The sequence below is a fragment of the Lycium ferocissimum genome, chromosome 3 (assembly GCF_029784015.1).
Source record: "Lycium ferocissimum isolate CSIRO_LF1 chromosome 3, AGI_CSIRO_Lferr_CH_V1, whole genome shotgun sequence".
In the NCBI taxonomy this organism is placed as follows: domain Eukaryota; kingdom Viridiplantae; phylum Streptophyta; class Magnoliopsida; order Solanales; family Solanaceae; genus Lycium; species Lycium ferocissimum.
Window position 1 is genome coordinate 68,794,288 of NC_081344.1, and position 22,426 is coordinate 68,816,713.

At 31.0% G+C, this 22,426-nt stretch overlaps 2 protein-coding genes across 2 annotated transcripts; one reads left to right on the plus strand and one right to left on the minus strand.

Annotated features, from left to right (window-relative positions):
- Positions 1-1,179: 1,179 nt before the first annotated feature.
- LOC132050541 (nuclear transport factor 2-like) lies at positions 1,180-8,510 on the plus strand. The gene is made up of 10 exons (XM_059441833.1): positions 1,180-1,375; positions 1,579-1,646; positions 3,336-3,473; positions 4,236-4,524; positions 4,615-4,838; positions 5,307-5,478; positions 5,585-5,715; positions 5,836-5,901; positions 7,586-7,652; positions 7,911-8,510. The coding sequence occupies exons 2-10, from the start codon at positions 1,608-1,610 to the stop codon at positions 8,186-8,188; spliced, it is 1,404 nt and encodes a 467-aa protein (XP_059297816.1). The 5' UTR covers positions 1,180-1,375; positions 1,579-1,607; the 3' UTR covers positions 8,189-8,510.
- A 655-nt stretch (positions 8,511-9,165) lies between these two features.
- On the minus strand, positions 9,166-10,510 carry LOC132051217 (uncharacterized). Its single transcript, XM_059442471.1, has 2 exons — positions 9,364-10,510; positions 9,166-9,331 (listed from the first exon to the last, which is right to left on the minus strand). The coding sequence occupies exon 1, from the start codon at positions 10,483-10,485 to the stop codon at positions 9,460-9,462; it is 1,026 nt and encodes a 341-aa protein (XP_059298454.1). The 5' UTR covers positions 10,486-10,510; the 3' UTR covers positions 9,166-9,331; positions 9,364-9,459.
- Positions 10,511-22,426: the final 11,916 nt, after the last annotated feature.

Below are 22,426 nucleotides of genomic sequence, written 5' to 3' on the forward strand. Positions count from 1 at the left end.
GTTTTTCGACAAGGTTTTTAATGAAAGCGACAAATAAGGCGTAACGAGACACATTATTGGACATCCAAGGGGGTATTTGTAAATATGATAATATGGATGTCCATAACTTCTAGGAGTTAATTCACCGAATATGTGCACTATTATATGTAGTTATACCACACCTCCACTACTCTCCTCATTCATCTCCCACAACCACGTATTCTTCCCACCTTCTCGAGGGTTAATACCATATTCAAGACAATCTTTTATACCCCTGTCTATCATGGAGTAGTATAAATAGAGATATGATATGTGATGTACTACACACTGAAAGAAAGAAGAAAGTCATCTTTACATTGTTTTATTCTATATTGTTCTCTTGTCTTAATATTTTATATTGTTACTTTGAGCTTGTTTTACAATAAAAACATAATTACATAACCTTGAACTCTTAAAAGGACAAAGTATTTTCGAGACATTTATTTTAAGCAAGGACGATAAGCATTTGACGGGGAAGTAGTACTTTATGTAATAATTTAATGATAATATTAAAGAAAGTCTCTTTTAATATATTAAAATGAAATAATTTTAAAAAGTATATTTTGTACTCCCTCCATCCCATATTACTTGGCCACATTATAAAAAATATATATCATAAATTACTTATTTATTTATAAAATTAAGATAAAATTAATTAAATCTTTCCCATCTTACCCTCAGTATTAAATGTTCTTGAAAATAATCAATATTGATTAGAATGTATTTATTGGATAGAAATAGAGTAAGATAGTACTCCATCTGTCCCATAATAAGTGTCATCTTAGCCAAAAAAATTTATCCCATAATAAGTGTCATCTTAGAAAGCGAATATATAAATTACCTAATTTTTTTTAACTCTACCCTTATACAAAAATACTATAAATTAAAGTAACATCTAAATGATAATTGGAAAAATCACATAGTAACTTGGTATTATTAGATTCTTAATGTCAAAAAGAAAAAAAAATTATTTTTATTAAATAGAAATAATTTAGTAAATTTCACATTACATTATTAGTTTCTTAATATGCATATTTTTTGTTAAAGTGACATTTATTATGAGACGGAAGAAGCATTTCTCAATAAGACAAGTAATATGGACGGAGGGAGTACATGCAACAAGTAAAAATAAAATAGAGAATATACAGCTGTGTCCAGGAAAAAAGGACCAAAAAAAGAAATCAAACAAGCAAAGCATAAACCCTTTTTTCTTTACTCTTCTTCAAAAGATCCATCTCTCCGTGCTCTGCAAAACCCTAGAAAATACCTCTTCCCATTGCATTTCAGAGACACACTTTTTAGGGTGTGTTTGTAAAACAGAGAAACTTCAGGGACTAAACACAACATATATATCCAGGTACAACACACCCGTCACCTTTTTTTTTTTTTTTTTTGTGCTTACTGCTCCATGGCGTAACATATCATCATTTTTACGTGTTATATTTCTGTTTTGTGATACTCATATATATATATAGAGAGAGAGATATATAGGGTTTTGAGTTTTTGAGCTTATATACATTTTGTTGCTTCCTTTTTTTCATTTTTGTGTTTTTTTGACAGTTTTAGTGGGTTGGAGTTGGATCAGCAAAATGGAGGCTGCAGCAGCGACACCTGTCCCTGCTCAAGTTGTAAGTATTCTTTTTTTTTTTTTTTTTTTCATTTTTGGCCGTCGGTTGAAATTAATTACGGGCGCTAGCCAAAATATACATACTGATTATGTATATTATATGTATCTGCATTGACTACGTTTTGAGCCTAGGGTCTATCGGAAACAGCCTCTCTACCCCACAAAAGGTAGAGGTAAGGTATGCGCACATCCTATCCCATACCCCACTTGTGGGATTACACTGGGGTATGTTGTTGTTGTATGTATATTATGTGTATAGTTATACTTAATGTACACAACCTATACGTTTTGTTTTACTGAAAAGAACCTATATATTTGCTGGCTATTTTGTAAATTAGATCACCAAAAGGCGTTGGACTGTAATTATTGAGTAAATTATGCTCTATGTTTACTGGGAGAAAATACTTACGCCATGTAGCCCGTATTTTGGTTTGTCACCAGGTTTAACCCATATTTGTGTATAAACACCTTTATACACTATTATACGAGGTTGATACATTATGTATATAATGCGTTCCCCAGTTATAATGTTGTATAGTATTGTATATTGGGCTATGTGGCGTGATGTTTTATGTTGGGCTGTATATTTTTTAAAATTGCCCTTCTTTTCTCATGGGTGGGTTTAGTTGGATACTGTATTTGGGTTTAATTAGAAATTGATGGAACTTTCTTGGTCTTTATAGTTAACTTTTTTTCATAGTTCCCGTCAATTCTAACCGACATTCGGTATATTTGAGGGAGACCAAAAATGTTCACCTTTAGGACCAAAACCCTTAGGGCTCGTTTGGTTGGAAACAGCTTATCCCGGGATAAGTTATCCCGGGATTAGTTATTCCACCCTCAAGGTGGGATAAAAAAATACTCTAATCCCGAGATAACTAATCGAGTTTTTTTTTCCAACCAAACGTTGGATAAGGCGGTACTAATTTTTATCCCAGGACTATTTTTCTCTATCCATCATACCAAACGAGCCCTTAGTGTATACTTAAGTGATATTTTAAACCTACCTGCAAACATAAGGGACCATTGTGCGTAATTTTTTTTTGATCAATTAGAGATGAAATTACTGAATTAGTTGAAATTCAGTGTATATTTTATTTTTAAATAGCATGAAAAATCATATGTCCCCTCCAATAATCTTGTGAAAAAATTTACCTTCAGATATCTGTTGCATGCGTGGATATAGTAGGCGTTTGGCCATCGGGACCAAATATTTTGCACTTTATTTGAAAATTTTGAATTTGAAGTTGAAGTTGGATATGTAGTTGTGTTTAATTTATACCTATTGCAAAGGAAAGAAGAGAGTATTTTATTTGTAATTATGAAGATGAAGTTGGAAAACAGGTTATAAGCTGTTTTTCGGATTTGGAATCCAACTTCAAGTTGAACTTGGAATTTTTATAGCCAAACACTGATTTTCAAATAAAGTGAAAAGTTATTTTGGAAAAATGTGAATAATTTTTATTACCAAATGGGTTCATAGATAGCAGAATAAAATAATTTTTTTTTTTTAAAAACAAAGAGTAAATGCTTAGTTGGAAAGCCTCCAAAGGTGTGTATTGTAATATACCCTTTTGAGATTTTCATTTTCTGAGCTCAGTTCTGTATTGGGTGTTTTTTTTTTCATTTCAGGTATGGTGGGGTTTAGTTAGATACTGAATTTGGGTTCATTTTTTGTTTTTGTGTATAGGTTGGAAATGCTTTTGTGCAGCAGTATTATCATATACTGCACCATTCTCCTGGACTGGTTTTTAGGTTTTATCAAGATACAAGCAAGCTTGGGCGACCTGAAGATGATGGCTCAATGAGCATCACGACAACAATGGAAGTAAGCTACTGAATTATAATAATGTGTATTTTCCTTGTGTAGTCTTCTTAGTTTGTTTAGAGATTTGTTTGTCAGGTAGAAAAAATGTAGAGACTTTCTAGTGTTAGAGAGTCCCTAAATTTATGAAGTGTTCGGAAGAGCTTCTAGTGAAACAGAGCACCTACTTTTTCGTAAAAAAAAAAAATGAATCATTATGTATTGGAATGGAACATGTCCAAGTGGAAGGAAATAGATAGTGTGAGTTATATTTTTGACCACAACTAGTTTGGAAGTGAGACATTTTAGTTGTTATTGCTGTCTGGCCGGAAACCTTCTCCCTTGATCTTTATTTAGTTTCTGAATCGTTCATGCGTTGTGTCTAAACTACTTGATGTTCATGAATATACCATTGCATATTTGTTTCTATTTGGCTAGTTGCTAAAATTTTACAATAAAGGTGGTAAAGGGGCTTTAAATTTGTACTGTTGTTGAATTGATTTAAGTTCTTTACTCATATGGATAGTCATGGCTATGTTATACTGTGACGAGGAGGCATGCTAGGATTGACAGTTGCAGGGTTTCCGTGTTGGGAATATACACTTGATTTTGTCTTATATTTTTCAAAGACTGAGAAAATTGTCCGACCTTGATCTAGTCTTGTTTCATTACTAGATCGAGATGGATTTGAATCTTTTTCTATGCTACTTTAATGTCCCTGTGGTAAGTTTTGAGTTTAATATGCTAAAGCCCCCCATATTCTTTTGTTTGATGTCAAACACATAGGCAATCAATGATAAGATTCTTTCGCTAAACTATGGGGACTTCAGAGCGGAGATTAAGTCCGTGGATTCGCAAGAATCCTTCAATGGGGGAGTGCATGTCCTTGTGACTGGATATTTGACTGGGAAAGACAACCTGATCCGGAATTTCTCTCAAACCTTCTTCCTAGCACCACAAGACCGAGGATACTTTGTTTTGAATGACATGTTTCGATATGTTGAGAGTGTCAATCAACATGACACTGCCCAGGTCCCTGCCATTGATGTGGTGGCTCCTGTGGCTCCTGAACAAGGTAATTTAAGCTGATAGATTATTTCGTAGTTTGGTAATGCCTTGTATTGGCAACTGAGCGTTGAATTAAGTATTTACTTATCTGTTGCAGATCCCCCTCCAGTGCAGCAGAATCACATTTCCAAGCAGAGCGCACCATCAGTGGAGGAAGCTAATGAGGGAGAAGTTTACAATCCACCTGAGAATGGTGACGTGCCTGTTGAAGAGGAAGTTTCTGTCGCCAAGGTTGTTGATGGAATGCAAGACAACTCTCAAATGGTAGTTGAGTCTAACATCAAAAATGAAGATGCTCCTAAGCTGTCATATGCCTCAATTGTAAGTTTGATTGGGCAAAAAAAAAAAAAAGGAAGCCTATTGCTTCTGCATGTTTCTTTCATAAGGGCTGAGCTAAATTTCATAAGGTTAACGTAAGAGATAGCTGTAAGATTCTATCGTGCTGTTTGTTGAGTACAGATTAGATAATTTGCCACGTCTTTTTGGTTATTGCCTTGGTTTCTGGCAAAGATGATTATTGGAGGGGGGAGGGGTACGATGAACCTTTCTTAAGTTAAAAGGGCTTCTTTCATTTTTGGCTTGTTGGCCAAACTTAATTACGGGTGCTAGCCAAAATAAACAAAACCTATACACTTACTATGTATATTATACGTATATTTATGCATATTATATGTATATTTGTAGTTAAATATACAAACCCTATGCATTTGCTGGCTATTTTGTAAATCAGATTACCGAAAGGCATTGGACAGTAATTATCTCTGAAAATAATTTGTAACGCTCTTTCAGGTCATGCATCTCAAGGAAAGTGCTGGTAGTTTTTCTCCTCCTCCAGCACCTGCTCCTCAGAAGCCCATGGCAGAGAGTGTTGAGCAAGTGAATCAACCTCCTATAACAGCAGCTGATCGCCCAGCTTCCAACTCAAATTCTGTTGATAACACAAATAACCATGAGGGAGAAGGCATGCAACGATGCTATTCTGCTCCAGTTTTCTATCTCTTTATAGTTTGGTCTTGCTGTTAATATGTTTGATTTCCTATTCATATGTTTCCTCTAATTTCCTACAGCGACTGATGGCTATTCGATCTACATAAAAGGATTGCCTCCGACTGCAACTGTTGCTTTACTTGCAGACGAGTTCAAGAAGTTTGGGCCCATCAAGAACGGAGGCATTCAAGTCAAAAACAACAGAGTATTGGTTTGCCCTAAGCCCTCTAACATTCTAATTATCAAGAAAAGAAGCAGAGTGGATTGTTGGTTAATAGGTGCATTTTTGCACTTACTGATTTTGTAAACAATTGCAATTGGTGGATGACAGGAACAGGGATACTCTTTTGGTTTTGTGGAATTTGAGGAGGCAAGTGCCTTGCGAAAAGCTATTGAGGTATCTTCAATTTCATTTTCTAGATATCATGTCTAGTTTATTAGTTAACGTAGAGGAAGATGACTGGCTATTGGCTAAAGCTTCCTCTACTGGATGCTTCAAATATTTTGGGGAGTAACAAATATGGTGAACGATTGGTGCGAGTTGATTCATGCTTTGATTTTTGAGCTTTCTTTTGTCCATTTTGGTTTCTCTGAACTTTTTCTCGTGAATCATTGAGTAAATTATTTAATGATTCCCTTATCAATTATTTTATTTGTCCATCAAATAGAATGACTAAATGTCATGTGGAGTGGAGAGGTTATGAACCTTGTGACACGTTTTTGTTTGTTATATTCTTCTGAGAAAAAGGATATCTTCATCATGCATAAGAGTTAAAAGTGGAAACGCTTAAGGATAACTTATATAGTACTAAGCAAAGGTATGTATACTTATATATGGTGTATTCAGCTCTTGTATGCTTTTTATGTCTGACGAAATTCTATCCAGTTAAATTTCATCATTAGTGTTATTTTAATATTTGGGAGATCTCAATCCTATTATTTGTTCTTTTGCCGGTATTTTAGCCGATACATTTACCCTTCTGATCTTCAAATGTAGCAAAGTTTAAACTCCTGCCCTACCCCCAACATATTATTTCAAGATTACCTTATACTTATCACTTCAAAAACATATATTTCAGGATTACCTTTATTTTTGGGACTTGTGGGGGAGAGAGAGAGAAGGGGGGGGGGGGGGGGGGGGGGGCTATTTTTAGACTGAGGTTTAGTTGATCATTCACTTTTTAAAGGTATCATAAATAATACTAGAAAATTGATTTCAAAATAGTTAAATAATTAATATTTTAGTTATATTAGAATAATTGAATATTTTTGTGCTGACTACCTACTGCAATATTCGTCCTTTATCTGAAATTTGGACAGGCTATCCGAAGCTCACATATGTGAATTCAAAATAATTAGAATATCTATTTTTGTGTTTTCGAATTGTGGCTTAGTTGAATCTATTATCTTTTAGAGGTCGTTTGGTAGGAGGGATAGGATGGGCCAATGGGATTGGAATTAATCTTATGTTTGGTTGGTGGGATAACTTTTTCGATATCCCATCCAATCCCATGTAGATGGGATAAAAGGTGGGATAAGGTGGGATTAGTAATCCCATCTTAATCCACTCAATCCCATCTACATGGGATAACTTATCCTCCTACCAAACGACCCCTTAGTGAGAATCACATAGTTAATCACGTTTAGAGAAAAAAAAAAAACAATCAACTCCTTTACGCTTTTATCAAAAAGCCTTTAGGTTTGAAGCAGGGTTTTCCCTTAGGCAGTCCACTTCAGCTTATATATGAGAAAAATTATGCAAGTGGTAGATTGGTTGCTTTTGTGGTTTGTTATTCGGATTAGATCCATAGAAAATCTTGACACTTGTATGGCTAAAATTTGCTTTGAAATAACTATGTTCCATAGTATCATGTACCTTTCAAGGTGGTGATTGAAATTGCTTAAATACATATTTAGGGCATACTAGTATATCTGATTATCAGTTACGGTAGGAATGCATGTTAGTCATACTAAGAGTTGATGTGCATTAACCCGTTTGTCCTTTTGGCTCTTAGCATTCTTTGTCCTTAGTTTAATTATCTTTTCCTCTTTTTTGATAATGTTTTTCCTCTATATTTCAGGCATCTCCAATTTTAATTGGTGGACGCCAAGCTATTGTTGAGGAGAAGAAATCTACAAATTCTCGAGGCAAGTTCAATATTATATCCTTCTGAAGTAATTGGAAAATGCAAAGCTGTATAATTAATTGATGGAAATTATGTAAATGACACGTGGTAGCATTCTTGAGAACAAAAAACTGAAAGGGTGTTTTCAATGGCCTAAGAAATATAGTTCTGGTTTGTATTTCCGGTGGAGAACATATTCTATTTCCTTTGGCCTAGATTGATTGATCCCTTCTTCTTCTCTCTTTTTTTTGGTGAATTCAATTATCTTTCCTTATTCCAGGTAACTTTAGAGGTAGATTTGTTCCATCTGGAAGGGGTTCTGGTTACAGGAATGATGGAGTAAGAGGTCGAGGAAACTATGGAGGTGGCGGCAGGGGTTACACTCGAGGTGATTTTGGTGGAAGAAGTGAGTTTAACAACAGAGGTGGCCACCGCGGATGGTCATCATATCGTGGGGGTGATGGATACCAGCGAACTGATAACCATGGTGGCTATGTTGTGCGAATGAATCGTGGTGGGAGGATGCCTAATGGAAATTTTGATACACCTGAAATGTAGTAGCTTCAGTCTATATGAGAGCTGATTTTAGTAGTTTCGTCGTTTGACATTGGCATTTCTAACATTTGACGTCCCGGGTAGAAGAAGTTTTGTCAGGAGCTATGGTATTTTTGTAAGTGTGTGCTCTTTTTGCTGATTTTCAGCTCCCTAACTTTCCCTTTGATTGGTATAGGTGGGGTAGGAATTGACTTAAGTAGCTTTTGCTATGTGGTATATAGAGTAACTAAGTCCCCAGGAAGAAATTGTTCAGTCACTTTTACTCATTGTATCAGTTGAATCATTAGAATTGTGGAAATGAGTTAATATTAGCCTTTAAATCTCTCATGGATTCCATTATCAGCTGTCAATAGAAGATATTGGTTTTATGTTGTCCATCTTTACATGTTCCTTTTTAACATAAACTTGAGTTGTGATTGCTTTTGTGAATGTAAACATTGGTCCCTTATTTTTGTTTTCTACTTCTAGTCAGACTTCATATGTCAAGAAATATTAGCCACACTACTTCCTTTGCTCAAAAGAATCGGATAAAAGCATTTTTCTTTAACCGTTGGTTGTCTCACTGGTCCGACTAATCTAATATTAGTGTTTGGTAAACTCACAATGAGGGTAAAACACTCTTTACACCAAAGATTTGGTTCGAGAAAAACGCTGTTATGGTGGTGACTTGAAAGATATGTTGGAGCCAGACATCATTTGTGTGGAAGGCCAGACAGCATTTTCTTGTTCATAGATGATGGCTCTTATCATTTACCTATCTTATTATATTTAATCCTTCATATCTTATCTGGAAGTATTATATGACTCATCTTTTTGTTGTTCAAACCCAAGTTACCAAATTGATTACAGCTTTCGTGTTGCGTTTTGTATCCTTTTAACTTCTAACCCGTCTCACAACTGTCAGATTTAGAACTAACTTGCATTTCGCCTGTGTTGCTCCCCTTTTCCAAAAACATAGCCGCATCTAAAAAAAAAAAAAAAACACTACTTTTGGAGGATTCGACATGTATCCATAGACATTTTTTAAAGAGTTCGAGCAACGTCGCATTTTACATGTACAATAAAAAAACTACTTGAATCTTTGCATGATAAGCAACATTTTCATAGGAGATTGTTGGTTTGGGGAGGGGGAAGGGTTGCTAGGACCTAATATGAGAAAAATGGAGGGTTGCTAGGACCTAATTGACATAAAACTAGCCAATTTACTATGATCCTCAAAATACATAACTAGTGTTCTTCTTGTAGCTGATTCAATTCATAGAAAGCTAATTTCACTAGAAGCCATCACCACAATGCACCTTCTTGTTATTCTTGCCTAGCCATCCAAAACCTCTAAATGCCTTTGAAATCTTGACAAGATTAGGCCTTCCCATGCCCAAATTCATCTTTCCAGCTGAGAACTTTAAGGCCTGCAAACAACATAGCTGCTGATCATCCATCTCTTGTTCATCCTCATCATATTCTTTTTCATAGCGCTTCAACTCTCCTTTATTTTTCTTCTTTACATTGTTAGCCCTTTTTGCCTTGTTCTTTTTTGTCTCCGTTTCATATGTTTCCCACAACATGTCCATTCCTTCACTGTTGCTATGACTAGTATTGTGCCTTTCCTCAAAAAGTTTGCATGCCAATGTCCTTGTCCACTCTTTTTCTTTCCTCATTGATCCATAACCAATTCCCACATTTTCAAGATTTTTACCAAGTCCTTGAGTATGGACATTTCTCACAAGTGTCTCCTCTTGTTTTTCAATGATTTTATCAACTTTCTTCACTTCCACATTATCACTCCAACTGGTTTTGTCAAACCCATCCACTTCTTTGAAGAAATTTTCCAATGTTTTCTCCTCTATGACATGCTTAGTAGTACACTCCACTTCAGCTGAATTTTCTCCCAATTTATCAGTTACAGACTGATATTTATCATGATCAAGAATTGGGGATTCACTTTCCTCAGCTGATGCACAGTCCAAGAACTCAACAGAGTTTTCTTGATCATCAATTATGGACGCGCCAAACACGATTTTGTAGGCTTCAAATTCCTCTGACACGTCGAGTTCATCATCCTTCCGCGTTAATCCTTTCGCGTTGTTGTGGAGAATGAGACTTGGAGAGATGGTAAAAAGGGCAAGGAGCAAGAGGGTAGTTGTAATGAAGAGAGGAGAGAGGAATGAAAGGAGTTTAATAATGTAAGGAGAGAAGAAAATGAAGTAGGAGAAGTAGAGAGGGTGAGAGAGAATGAAAGAGCATAAGTAGAAGAATTTTGACATGAGAACATGAAAAAACTGAGGCCTCAGCTCTGACATTTTTTTCAAAGATCCCTAATACCTATTCTCGTAACCCGTATGGCAATATGTATTGGTGTTGTTGTTGATGTACCTGTTGTTTTGAGAATCTATAGAATCAGCTGCTCAATTATATTGATTCACTATCCATTTGTCCTTAAACAGGACGGGCTGTAAAATGACCTGATTGAAATCAGCACTTCTTTTTTGGACCGGAGTGTAGTAAAGATCCAAAGGGTAATCTCTCGACTCAACACTAGTCAACTTAAATTCTCTGAATACTGGAAGATGGAGAAGAAATGGAGAAGGAGGATTTTGTGTGATTGTGAATGTAAATGTGGAATGAAAAAAGGAATAGAATGTGTTATGTCTCTCTATAAAACTATGTTTGGCTATGTGAGAATCTAAAATGGAAAGTAATAATATAGTTGGAGACAGAATCATCAACTAACAATGCAAGGAGAAACATCATTTCTTTTGGAAACTTTTTTCTTCTTTAACCACTAAATGATCTGCTTTTTTTCTCTTCAAAATTACCTAAACATCATGATAGGAATCTTACTTTTGACCTTCTTTTTAACCGGGGCAGATTTAGAGGGTAAGATATGAGTTGACTGGAGTCAGTAGCTATGGTTCAAACTCTTTATAGGTTAAAAATTTCACAACGAATCAATTGAGTTGTGGTAGAATCCTGAATTCGAACCTATAAGTTCAAATCCTGAATATGCCCTTGATTTTGATTACTCCAAATGCTAAAAGAAAGCGATTAGATGGTTTACAATTAGTCCAGGTGTTTTTCACTAACCGTCATAATTTATTAAATATTTGATAGGGATCAAAGGTGTATTTTTGACAAATTTGAAAAACTCAAATTACTTAAATTATATTTTAAACCTACTGTTCATCAGAAAGGGACAAATTTGATCAATTTCTCAACTTTTTTGCCTCTACTTTTTGTTTTCTGTCACAAAAGAAAAGAAAAGAAGGGAAGATACAAAAGGTTTCTACTTTAGCTACTCAATAGTAACTCCTATGCAAAGTAGAAAAAACATGAATTAAGAAAAGGAGATTAATATTAAATTTCGTCCTCAGTCAAATACCGTCACATAAATTGAGAGGAAAGAGACTACAAATTAATGTTGTGTGATAGAAACTTATACCTAATTTAAAGGATTCACTCTTCTATAATTAGTAATTCATTTGTCTTCTTTTAGTTTGGTGAAAATAATTTATGCAAGTGAAATTGAGGATTTGTGTGATAGAAACATGTACCTGAAGGGTTCACTCTTTTATAGCTAGTAGTAATTTATTGGTCTTGTTTTTCTTTGGTAAGCACTAAGATGGTTGGACAAGAATTTATGCAAGTGAAATTGAGTTCTATCTAACTCGTCGGCAAGCTTTAAAAAGTAATTCAATCATCAATACATTGCCAAAAGGAAAAGGTAAGTATACTTTTAAAACTTTAGCTTCATCATATAGATACCAGACTCAGAATCTTATAAATTCTCTTCCTCATCTTATTTCCACAAAACAATAAAAAGAGTTTAATAAAGATATATAACTATATAACAATAGTATGTTTTAATTCCAAATATGTTTGAAGTTGGATACGTAATCTTTACATAACAATTTTTTTCATTTAAATTCATCACATCGAATGCCAACATTATACAAAAGCGAAATACAAAATATAAAAAGAAATTCGCTAGAGTGAGCTAATTGCTCACGTTGCTGGTCCCAAACACGAATAGAGAAGGAAGCTTGCAACATAGACTGGTAGTAGTAAATTGTAAGTCATGAATTTTAAAAGGAAAAGATTCAAACTAAAAAAAAGAAATATAAAAAGTCGACAAAAACAATAAAAGGGATATCAACATCTATTATAATAGACATAAAAAATGATTTTAATTTTATATGCATAGTGTAATTTTTCAACAAAGAAAGTTCGGATGAACCTCTTGTACCCCTTGCTCCGCCATACTGGCAGCTAACATAATTCTAGCTAATTCATGATAAATCTTCACAATTTAATAATGAATAAAGAAGGAAATTATTAGTGAAATGTGAAGAGAGGTTAACAAAAAGTGTGATTAGGGAGGGTTGATGCACCTTCACATGGAAAACCACTCGGCATGCTATTTATGAGGACCCCTCCATTACTTTTTTTCATGTCAAAAAGGGTGTCCCACAATGTCTGTTGTTACCATTTTAATCATCACTTTGACTCACTAAAAGGGGTATCTAATGAGAAATGTGTTGCTGTCATTTTATTTTCATTTTTGGTACAACTTTTAAATACTGTAGCTATATAAAAAATTTCTTGGTTATGTCAATTTGAAAAATAAAATTGGCAACATGAGGTCCCAGGATTCCAACCCGAAGACTAAGTCTCAAAATACTATATGGACTTACAAGAAGTCTCAAACCAATTAGAAACTAGATGCAAATACTCAAAACTAGGGGTTGAGATGTTACACGCTCTCCCAGCGCAATTATCCTATGTGCACACTACCCAAGCAAGTCAAGAATGCTTTCAGAAACAATCTCTTTGCTCCACAAAAGTAGAGATAAGATTTGCATATATCCTACCCTCTCCAAACCCACTTTTGAAATTACACTGGGTATGTTGTTGTTGTTGTTGTACACTACCCAAGTAACCCCGGTGATACAATATAACTCATCACGAGCGGATCCATATCCACACCACACTAACAACTCACGTGTCATAACTATAATTAGGTGTGAATTCAAATACGCAACAGCTAAATCTGTAACACATGCGCCACATAGCCCAAAATATAACACCAGCATATAATATGATGCCTATAACATTATTTTATCAACACAGAAAGAAAACATACTCTAGTTCTTCTGATTGTAACAAATTTAAGGTTCTAATTATCTGTCCATCTTTCATTCTATTCTACTAATCGTTTTCTTAGTATGATAATGGAAATTCCTTTCCTGAATGTTTACTTTCATAGAGTTGTTCAGGATTAAAACAATTGGATGCTACCTAACGGCCTTAATAAGTCTAAAAAATTATTAGCAATGAAGATTTTCGTGTAATAACAATTATGACAAAGTGCTTTAATAAAAAAGTCTAAATTTTCGATGTTTCCATCATCACTAATCAAAAGCTCGGAAAAATAAAAGTAAAATGATGCAAGTTAGGGTACAGTATATGAAACTTCTTCTTCATCCCCTCGTTTTTGTTGTTGTTGTGAATTTTTAATTCCTGAGGAGAATGGTATTGAAAAGGGAAAATCTAGACATAAAATCACATGAAAAAAATTATCTCAGAGGATTTAGAATATTTCGAAATTCAAGTAGATTTAGCATAATATAGCAAAGGCATATTGAAAGTTGAAACCGTACAAGTGATATGTTAGATAATTCTTAAGTACAGATTAGTAAAATATTATGGATTCAAACAACACAAATATATGATATTGCGAATAGCCGATTCTAATTATCGTGAGATTGAGGCCCGGTGATAATTATTGTTGTTATTGTTGTTTAGAAATATATGGAAATAAGAACAATAAAGTTGGCTTATATCACTCAACTTCGTTAGGGTTAATGATGCCAAGTACCTTTAGCTCAAATATTAAATTAAATTTTTTATTTAGAAGTACAAATAATATATTCAGAACTCAATAATAAGACGAATTATGCTCCAAAGCTCATAATTAACTAGATTTTTTGGCTCTGTCTTTAAATTGTCACCTAAAGAACTTGCATTATATCTTCAAAGAGATCAAGAAGGTCATTTTTCAACTTCCTTTAATTTGTTCAAAGGCGATATTTGCCCTATGTTACTATCTAACGGATGTTTTCACCATAAAGCACCAAAGAGGACCCATGCAGAAAAAAAGGCACCTTCCTTCAATAGATTTTTAATGTCTGTCCTCAAACTTTTATCTAGTTAGTCAATTACAGTTAACGTGTATATGATTATTATAATGTAACTTTAAAAATAGAGAAATTTACAGAAATAACTATATAACTAGAGCCGTTAACAACCCGTAGCTATATTTTGTATATTTACATTTCGTAGCTAATTTTTAGATGCGCGTGTATTTGAATACACTTTTTAGTTGCATTCGTAGCTAGATTTTAGGTATCCCCGCGTGTATTTGAATACTTCGTATTAAATACCGCGCGACGCTTGCGACAATATCAAATGAAACTAATCATTAATCGCGACGAATATCAAATGAAACTAATCATTAAAATTATCATATCTAGTTTATATTTTGATTATGACAAATGTAATTACTTATAAATTGTCATTCTTCTAGAGATTTGGAGATCATTTGATTTCTCTTTACAGGTCAATTTCTAATACTCCTACACGTGAAAAATAAATTAAAGGATGTCAAAATATTCTTTAACATGTTTTTTTGTAAAAGAAAAGAAAAAAGAAGGAAGCTTTGATATCTAAGCTTTATGATTATACCACATATATATTATTTTTAACCTCCCCCCCCCTCCCCAACCCCTGCTCCCTTCGTTTTCTTTCTTTTAATTCATTGAAAAAACCTATATTAGTATTTAAATTTTTCTAAATTTTACTCCTATCTTAATTCCTCTTAATACTAAAAATGATTTCCTTATCTTTCATCTAAACAAAAAAAGATTAACAACACTAAGTTTAAAAAGATTTATTGTTCAAATCAAATTCGAAATATAAGCGCACTCAATTCAAAAATTAACTACACTCAATTTTATTGTACTACTTATAAACATGCCAAATTTTTCCGATTTTCTAATAATTTACGACTTGGCTAAATATTATTGCCCGCTACATATATATATATATATATATATATATATATATATATATATATATATATATATATATATATATATATATATATATATATATATATCCGAGCATGAGTTCAATATTGGATAATAACGAAATAGCAAAGATGGTGAGAATATTAAAAAGGCCCAATCATACATAGTATATTGATTTAACAAAAAAATAACTCACCTTGTTTCTCAATACAATGTACCAGTGACAAATACTTTATAAAATCAACAAAAACAAATCATACAAATACAAATCATCAAATAGCTTTTTGAGGAAACTCAATATCATAATTATATAATTTGACTCATACTAATTTATGAAAGTTGATCGTACCAAGAAAAAATAACAACAACAAAAAAAAAAAGATAGCAATTTTCTAAGAATATTTATCTTTCAATTCAATTTTCTTTTTATCTTTTATTTAAATTAAAAAAAAAACTAATTAATCAAAGTTTAATCTAACAATTTGAATTCAAAATTAACATATCAATTACATAATACATTTATATTTTTCTAAATTAGTCGGCTTTTTCTTAAAGTGTCAGCGTGCATATATCACAATTGACTACCTTTCTTTTATGGTCAATTCTTATTACTCCCTCCCCCCCTCTTTATATTGGATTATATCAATTTTATTTTATAATATTTTTTAGCTTTATTTACTACTTCAATTACGTGTTCTTATCAATACACAATAGATAGAGTTCTTTTTTCATCTATTAAACTTTTTGTATAAAATTTCTCCTCTCAAATTCAAATAGTAGATCTACCCTTCATTTTTTTATTTATTTTTTTGTAAATTTTAGGTTTTTTTTTTACTTTTTACTTTTTATTTTTTGTATTTTACGATAACATATTTTAAAAACATTTTCATGTGGCATTTTATGATCTTTCCACTTGATTTAGTGCGACGTATCCAATAAAACACCTCTATAAAAATTTAAGAAAAATGAATTTTGGTCATCAAATAAATATTATTTTCCTTGTTTTCTTAATGAAATGAACTCAATAAGAAAAAAATCTATGGGATTCAATAAAAAAAATTCATGTGAATTTTCATTAAATTAACATGATTTAATATCCTTTCCCATTCATCAAATACTATTTAGTTTTTAACTTTTATTCTATGGACGAAATTCTATGATAAACAATATTCTTTTTAGCACTATTTAGTATTTCAGTTTTATTTTATTGCTTGGTACTCTTCCCTTGATTAATTGTTATATTGCTTTTTTAATAAAAAAATTGAACTTTCTCACCTAAAATTTCAAATAAATCTGATCCTTGTATATTTTTATAAAGTTCTTTTTATTTGTATGTTTTTTTTGTCTTTTTGTTCTTTGTATTAGCTATTAGTACTAAGTTATTATTACTTGCAACTTGACTTAACTACATTGAAATATTCTCCTATTAAAAATGTTATTAATTTTGTTATTGGAAAGTCCAATAAAAGATATTTTTGCCTTCAAACTACAATAAAATTTGGTGCCTTAAGATGACAAATCACTGCAAGAAAAGATTAATAAATGTTTTGAAAGGAAAATGCGATAGAAAATTTTTGAGATTACAATTATTTATATGTATCCATCAAGATATAATGTTTGAAATTTTTTAATGTATAATAGCTAGATAACTACTCACATAAAACATGTTGATAATTTAAATTTTAATTAAATGGTCTTTAAAATGGATTAGGATTTCAAATAACATTCTAAAGTCTCGTCTTAAAATGCATTTAGACATTGAAACGTCATTTAAAAAACTTGTAAGTTAGTATCAATTCGATACACAGTCTTTCTAGCTTCCTTAAAGGTAGAGGCGCCTTGAATAATTTTTTAAAAAATATGTAAAAGTGTAAACTTCAAACTTCCTCATATTATCGCCGCCGCCCAATGAGATATCCAACAAAATCTTCTAAAATAATAAACTATGAAATCTTGCGCAATCATAAGTTATTCTTTATAAGAGAGTGAGACGTAACCACACTTATATTGATATAAATTAAAATCATCTTTTGGTAGAAGCAAGGTTGATAAGGCACAACACCTAATAATACATTACATAAAATAAAGTTTTAATTCGATATTTGAACATAAAACAAAACAACAATTACCAATCAACTTCTTCAAAATCTGTGTCATGAATACTTCGAAACAAAAATCAAGAAAAAGGGGATAGAGAACATCTTAACAACAAAGATTTTAAACATCATAAATTTAACAATTAGAAATATAAGACCTCCAATATTTGACGCTAGCTAATGAAACAATTTCCAACTCATCGAAATGTTGTCGCCAAATTTATGTAGCTTGAATATCTTGAAATTATAAAGTTAAAAAAAGTTCGAAGAGAAATAACATTGCTAATAAACTCAAAATATCATGTATCGTGCAATGAAAAAGTGCTAATTACAACCATTTTATATAGTCTATTTGATTTAGAAATCAAACAAAAAAATATTAAATTTTAAAAGCATAAAATATTTAAATATAATGTACTTACGTAAGAGTTTCATACGTTGATTTATCATAACCTGATGAATCTGCAATTGATGAAGATATAATAGTCAGTATTGATAGTCTCGCGTGCTATAAGCAGAAAAATTAATAACAGAGACACAATGAATTAATTGATCAATAATTAAATAAAAAATCATTGTATATACACATATTTAATATATATGTATATATATATATATAACTCATTGTAGAATTGCAAATCAAGCAAACAAATAATTCCTATAATTTATAAAGTAACCAGAAATGTACAATTTACCATGAACTTATAAAATTCTGATACTAAAAGTTTTACATTTTAACTCCTCAAAAGAACACCAAAATAGGGACGACTTTTGCTCAGGTAAGCCACATTTCAAATGAGAGAAACTCAATTTTTCATAGTCAGAACTTGCTTCTGAAAATTTTTAATTGAGAATTTTACATCCTATCATGAAAACATAGCAACAACTTCCACAAAACCATGCTTTGCAAGTGCTTGTGGAATATTTTTTGAAAGACTCAAGAATGTGAGGTGTAGAATACTCATACTTTATAATTCAAGAAAATGGGTTGTATGGCTTCTTCGGATCTTGATGTTGCTATAATCGCATACACGAACCTTCAAATTCAATGACATCTTAATGATGGATATTTCGTTGATGACATCAGTTTTCATAGCTATATTTTGCAATATATGTTTGATACGGTGTGCACTTCAATATTTTCAACTTGATCTAACTATATATATGGGCTTCTAATTGATAATTATCCGTGATAAGGGTGAAGTTAAATATTTTGAATTCAAACTCAATTTATTTGAATACGTCTTTTGCTATTTTCAAGTGGCAAAGACTCCTGTATGGCCGGTGTTGTAGTTTTCCAGCTTTTAATTTGAATTTCAGTTGCTATTTTCAAGTGGGTAAGACTCTAGCCTTACCAACTTTACTTATTTGAATTTTGTTCTTTTACTCTTTATTAAAAGGTATACGAAAAACAAATAAGTATAAACAATTTTTTTCCCGTTTCATGTATATATGTTCCTTTTTTTTTTTTTTTTTTTTTAAACAACGTATGTTAAATTCAAATCCAAAATATTTAATAGATAGAATCAAATTAGAAAATTTTATCTTTCAATATAATTTTAAGAAAACATGCTCTATGTTTTTTTATCTCAATTTGAAAAATCTTTATCTTTCATTTAAATTCAAATATTTTTAATCTTAGTTCTATTATGTTTATCTATTAACTCATTTTTTTTTAATCCAAATTCAAAATTTTTATTACAATTCTATTGAGTTTTTCCTAATTTTTGAAAATAAAAATTCTCATTAATTTACTTTTTAAAATACATTTCACCCTCACAGGTAAATATTTTTTAATGCATAGGTTCAAATTTTCAAATCACGTAAGCTCAAATAACAACATAAGTAGCTTTTATCCTTCCTAAGATACTTATCTTCAATTTCAATTTAGTTTGAAAACTTATTTTATTTCTTTCTATTCAACCTAAATATATGTTCTTAGTGCTTATCTCCTAATTCAAATTTAAAACTTTAACTTCTAAATTTGCTTTGTCCTAATTCCCATTAACTTTGTTCGAAATTGGCCAAATGACTTATTATTAGCTTGCCACTTGGCTTAACCACATTGCTTATACAACTCCTATTTTATATATATAGATAATATAATATATATTAAAAGTACACCTGAAATAAATTATGTTATGTTTAAACTTCTATTTATTGCTCAAATTCTTTCCTTATTATTAAAATTTAGCATTAAAATATCTAAGTATTTTATTTACTTTATTTTCCTCATATCTTCTCTATGTTATTTTCATTATTACATATTTTTTTGTCCGTATATATATATATATATATATATATATATATCATTATCGATTACTTAGTATTATTACATTGCTAATATGACCCTCATTTAGCTTGTCATTAAACCCCCTTCCTATTTCACCGATTTTATATATATATAAAAAATAAAAAAAAAATCAATCTCCTTTTCATTGTCCTTTGTTTCAAATTTAGAAAGTTTCGTAGTAAATCACTAATATAATTAATTATGATAAAAAGACCATTAAAATGTTAATTTGGGTAATGTCTCAATAGCAAACAATTGCCTTAATAAATTTATATGTGCTCTAGATAAAACTGTGTCATGTCTTTCCTTCTTTTTAAAAGAAAATTGCTCACACAGTCCTTCATTTGTGCCCGAAAGAAAAAATCTACACCTAAAAATATTAATAGGTTACTCAACAATTACCATCACAAAATATATGAGGAAACTTACAACAATTACCATCACAAAATATATGAGGAAACTTAGGATGTATTGATTAAACTATATTCTATCTGCATGAAAAGAATATCCTTGTATCTTCTACTTAAAAGTGAAATCCTAAATTCTTAATCAAACTTAATCTCAAATAAACTAAAAAATTGCATCAAGAAGTACGACGCAATCTTCCATTGTTCCGAAACAATAGTCAATATGAGATGTCTCTCCATTTTATCTTTAAATGATTCCCTAAGCCTTACTCTTTCGTAACATACAAAAAAAGAAAGCTAAATACCTTATTACAGAAATAAAAAAAATTAATAAGAAAATTTAAATATTTATTTGATTCATCTAGCTTGTCAAATAGTGCGATTTTATAGTTAATAGAACAATCAGAAAACTCTAATTTATATACATATCTTTGGGTTGTTTAGTCTTCACCTTCACATTCTTTACCAAATGCCACATAAATATGAACATTTTTGTGTCTCAAATATTATTTTTGTTCTCTTTTTGATTTCTCATTTACCTTGTGCCATACTAAATTGAAAATGCGACAAAAGTAAGAAATATGAATACAAAAACCCGTGCATAAGTAGAACGATCTATAAATTCCTTAAAGTATATTACCATGATGATGATTCATTATGAAAAATGATATATACTTGGAATTTCACATATAAAATTTTAGTCTTTGATATGTCGTACCTTTCCGCATTCTGTCCTCTCCTTATTCTCTCCACCATAATAGCATCCCGAGAATGTAAGTATATCAAATTTAAACCTGTTAACAATACACGATTAACAACTTTTTCTTCACTAAAATTTACAAAACTGCAACGAATAATTTATTCTTAACATCCAAAATTAATATGTCTAAAAAAAAAAAGAGAGAATAAAGCAAGAAAACAATTTTATTGAAGAAAAAATATGAAGAGCTTGTATAATGGAGTTTTACAGCAGTGTACGGATATAAAAAAAAAAACTAACTTTAGTTAGATAACAATAGAAAGAGGAGGAGGAAACCTAATATTTATTTATGTTTTGCTAAAAGGGCATATATTGAGGTTAAGAAGTTACTTCATGCCAACTCAAATTTCTTTTAAATTTCAAATTCAAATATCATATCAGTTTGTTAAGAATAACCTTGTTAGATAGGATCATTCTAACGTATCCTTATCTTATATAATATATAAATTTTAGTTGAAAAAATATATATTTGAAATAGATGAGACTCTTCAAAGTTTTTTAAATTGAATGAAAGTCCATTATCATTGGGTATCCATGTTTTTTTACATTTATCATACGTTATTTATCTCTCTTTTATCTTCTTTTCTTTCTTACTTTCTATATATATATATATATATATATATATTATATATATATTGAATTCACATATAGATAAACAATTTTTTTAAATTGTTATTTCAATTTCAATTTAGTTCATAATTATCGGGAAAGATAAAACATGTACCCAAAAGGCCTTATAAAATTATTTAAAAGAAAATTTAATAAATTCTGTTACACACCATTTTTTACTCAATTTAAATTTTCTTTTATCCGAAAGCTACATGGTTTATCTTTCCATGATAAGCTTCATTTTATATAAAAAAAAATTATTAACGAAGCTACGACGGATAATCACCAAAACTAAGAAATATCGTGTTCAAATCTAATTGATATCATTTCTCAAGAATCAAAACAATGTACTGAGCAAAATTCAATATCATATAGGAATATTACAGCCCATAAAACAATACTATTATACTACGACAGTAGCTTAACATATTTTTCAGGATTCATATGCAAATCATGTGCAAAAGATCTAGTCATTTAATTATTATTAGTATTAGTATTATTGATATTAGATTTGAAACAAAAGATAATGGAAAAAAGGGATAAACATCCGATTTGATTTTGTTTAGAGTTGAAAACTACTCTACGTTAAAGATTCAATTTTATCTTTATATTAGATAATTTAAATTATTAATCTTTTATTCAAATTCAAAAGTGTTAGTATACAATTCATATTAACCTTGTCTTAAAATTGCCAAGCCTTGTTATTAGCTTGCCACTTGGCTTAACCACATTGCTTGTACCTCTCCTATTTTATATATATCTATATAGATATAGATACTGCTCAACCATATACATATGTATACAAATAAAATAAACAACACATAACATTAAAAATTCAATTCATTTGGCAAACATACAGTCAAAACATGTATTCAACTATATGCATATATACACATACAATTGTATTCAGCTTTTGCAGTATGTAAACCAAATACGTTCAATTACATATATACAACTACATATACAAAATGTAATTAACTTAAATAGTAGT